General features: G+C 40.9%; 1 protein-coding gene across 1 annotated transcript in view; it reads left to right on the top strand.

The window, feature by feature from the left end:
* LOC117170343 (maternal protein pumilio-like) overlaps positions 1-2,381 on the top strand; it is a 121,600-nt gene that overhangs the window by 98,728 nt on the left and 20,491 nt on the right. The window contains exon 5 of the mRNA XM_033357084.1: positions 799-918. Within this exon, the coding sequence (XP_033212975.1) occupies positions 799-918 (120 nt within the window). The remainder of the gene's footprint in view (positions 1-798; positions 919-2,381) is intronic.

The raw sequence follows: 2,381 nt of genomic DNA, 5'->3' as shown, positions 1-2,381 counted from the left end.
GTATGGTGGGGGTAAATTTCATCCACGATCTGGCACCTGGCGGGGGACGATTCCCCTCGTGCGGCATCGTTGCGGCGTTTCAGGTCTGTGAGCTCTGGTCACAAGTACTAGATATTCTGATTCAAGTGTCACTCACTAATCCCAATATTTCTGACGTTTACTGCCTCGTGTAAATAGAAAAAAAGTAAGCATCCATTCCCTAGGTCTTACAAAACTACCCCTGAAAAGAAAAGGGGTAATTTTTATTTATTTCTTCTGAAATCAATGTTTTGGACATAAGAAACCACTGGAAAGGGAATTTGTTTGCTACAAAATGCATGTAAATAAGTACCATTTACTTCTTATTGTTAATAAAATGTAATGGGAGCTCAAAATTTTCATCAATATAATACTACTGAACATATGAGTAATTTTTATAAATTTGTCTTCCTTTTAGAAAGCCTCCTTCAATTACATTCGAGAAATTTTTGAATTTTAGAGAGCTTCCTCCCCATGAAAGGGTTTTTCTACAGTAAATGTATTTAACTTTAATATGAAAGTAACATTCCTCTCCCTGCTCCTATCTAAAAATCGTATCTAATTATCAGGCGCTCCATTAGACCCTTGGAATTTGAAACCGAATTCTCCTTGGTCAAGTCAACTTTTTCCTGGTTTCTGATATTTTGGACCGAATTATAAACAGAATGGAAGAAACAAACACTATTCTGATATACGTATTATTGTAAAAATCGAGCATTCTTTTCAAAGTGAAAATGGAAATCATTGAATTTGTAGATAATTAGGATAATTATTGTGCAGGTTTGGGACTCAGTACTTCATCGACGGGTAGAAGGGACTCTTTTGACAGAAATACATCGGCTTTCAGTCCCAGTTTGGAGTACAGCCGTGCGAAGTGGCCGCAAAGTTATGGAGCACTAGGTGAGTTAATTCTCCTGTACAAGTTACTAAAAAAGTTATTATGGACGTAATTTTGTAACTTAACTTAGTTTTACTTTTTTAGAGAAATTATTTTAAAAAGTATGCCGCACTCGATTAAAATAAATCCGGGCTTCCGTTTCCGGTACCGATCGCGAAAGAACTCTTTTTGTCAAGTGGTGTATTTTTGGCTTTGGTGGAGGAAATAAGGGTGAGTGGATGCAGAAAAGGCAAAAGTGCGGAGATCGAGTGTAAAAGAAGAAGGGTGAGTGAAGGCAAAGGTGTGAAGGGTGAAAGTGAGTGGTTTTAAGGTGAAAATTTGGAGCGTGTGAAGTTTTTGAGGTTAGGAGTGAAAAAATAGTTGCTTGGTAAGGGGGGCAAGAGGTAGGTAATAAAGGCGGGAAACGTCACAGAGCTTTGGGTAAGGTAGGATGCCGACGACGCGAAGTCCACAAACTGTGGCCAGAGGGCAACAGTTACTGTACGATCGCACAGAGCAGAAAACCGTAGTGGCTGCAACAGCTGACGTTGCTGAAAGCATTAAAAGTGGGGGGATGGGTGACGTTGATCGCAGTGACAGCAGCGTTGATGAAAGTGCCGAGAAGTCGACCCGGGTTGGGAGGGTAGCGGATTCAGGTACGGGCAAGCCACGGGGAAGGCCCTCAAATTTACAGCGCCTTAACAAGCTAGGCAACGCGGGTTCTAACAGAAGTCTGGACGAATGGCAAAAAAATGCAAGCGCGACTAGCAGTGAAGAGGAGGAAAAAAGGAAAAGAGTGGCTGGGGAAGATGAGGTAGAAAGGGATCAGGAGAACAAGAGAGTTAGAATTAAAAGGAAAACACCAGAGAGAGAGGGAGGATGGGGGGATGTTTGAAAAATTGGAAGCTCTCATTAAAGGCTTTAGAGAGGAAACAAGAAAGAGATTGGATGAAATGAATAGGGATATGAATAGGCAGGGAACCGATGTAAGGGGCGAAGTGAAAAAGGTCAGAGAAAAATGGGAAGAATGGGATAAACGTTGGAAGGAGGAGAAAGACAAGGTTTGGGATAAGCTAGAGAGCATTGAGAATAGACAGAGAGAGCTTGACGAACAGAGATCTAGAGAAATAAAGCAGTTGGAAGAGCGGGTATCCAGTCTAGAAATTAGGAATGAGCATATGGGGGAAAAAACAGAAAATGAGGAAATAGTTCAAGGGAATGAAAAGAACGTCCGAAGTGAGAATGAAAGATTGAAGAAAAGACTCAGTGAGATCGAAACAAGATTAGAAAGGGAAGAAAGGGCAAAGAGGAAAAATAACATAGTAGTCAAGAGATTAAAAGTGGAGAGTGAAATAGGAGAAGTGGAAATAACAAATCTTTTTCGGATATTAGAGTGCAGGTAAGGGTAGAAGGAGTCAAGAGAATAGGAGGGTCAAAAGAAGGAAAAGAAGGAATGTTTCTAGTAAAAGTGGGGAGTGAGGAGGAG

This window comes from Belonocnema kinseyi, chromosome 1 (assembly GCF_010883055.1).
Source record: "Belonocnema kinseyi isolate 2016_QV_RU_SX_M_011 chromosome 1, B_treatae_v1, whole genome shotgun sequence".
Taxonomy (NCBI): Eukaryota; Metazoa; Arthropoda; class Insecta; order Hymenoptera; family Cynipidae; genus Belonocnema; species Belonocnema kinseyi.
Note: the sequence above shows the minus strand (reverse complement) of the source record. Positions and strands in the feature narration are given on the sequence as shown.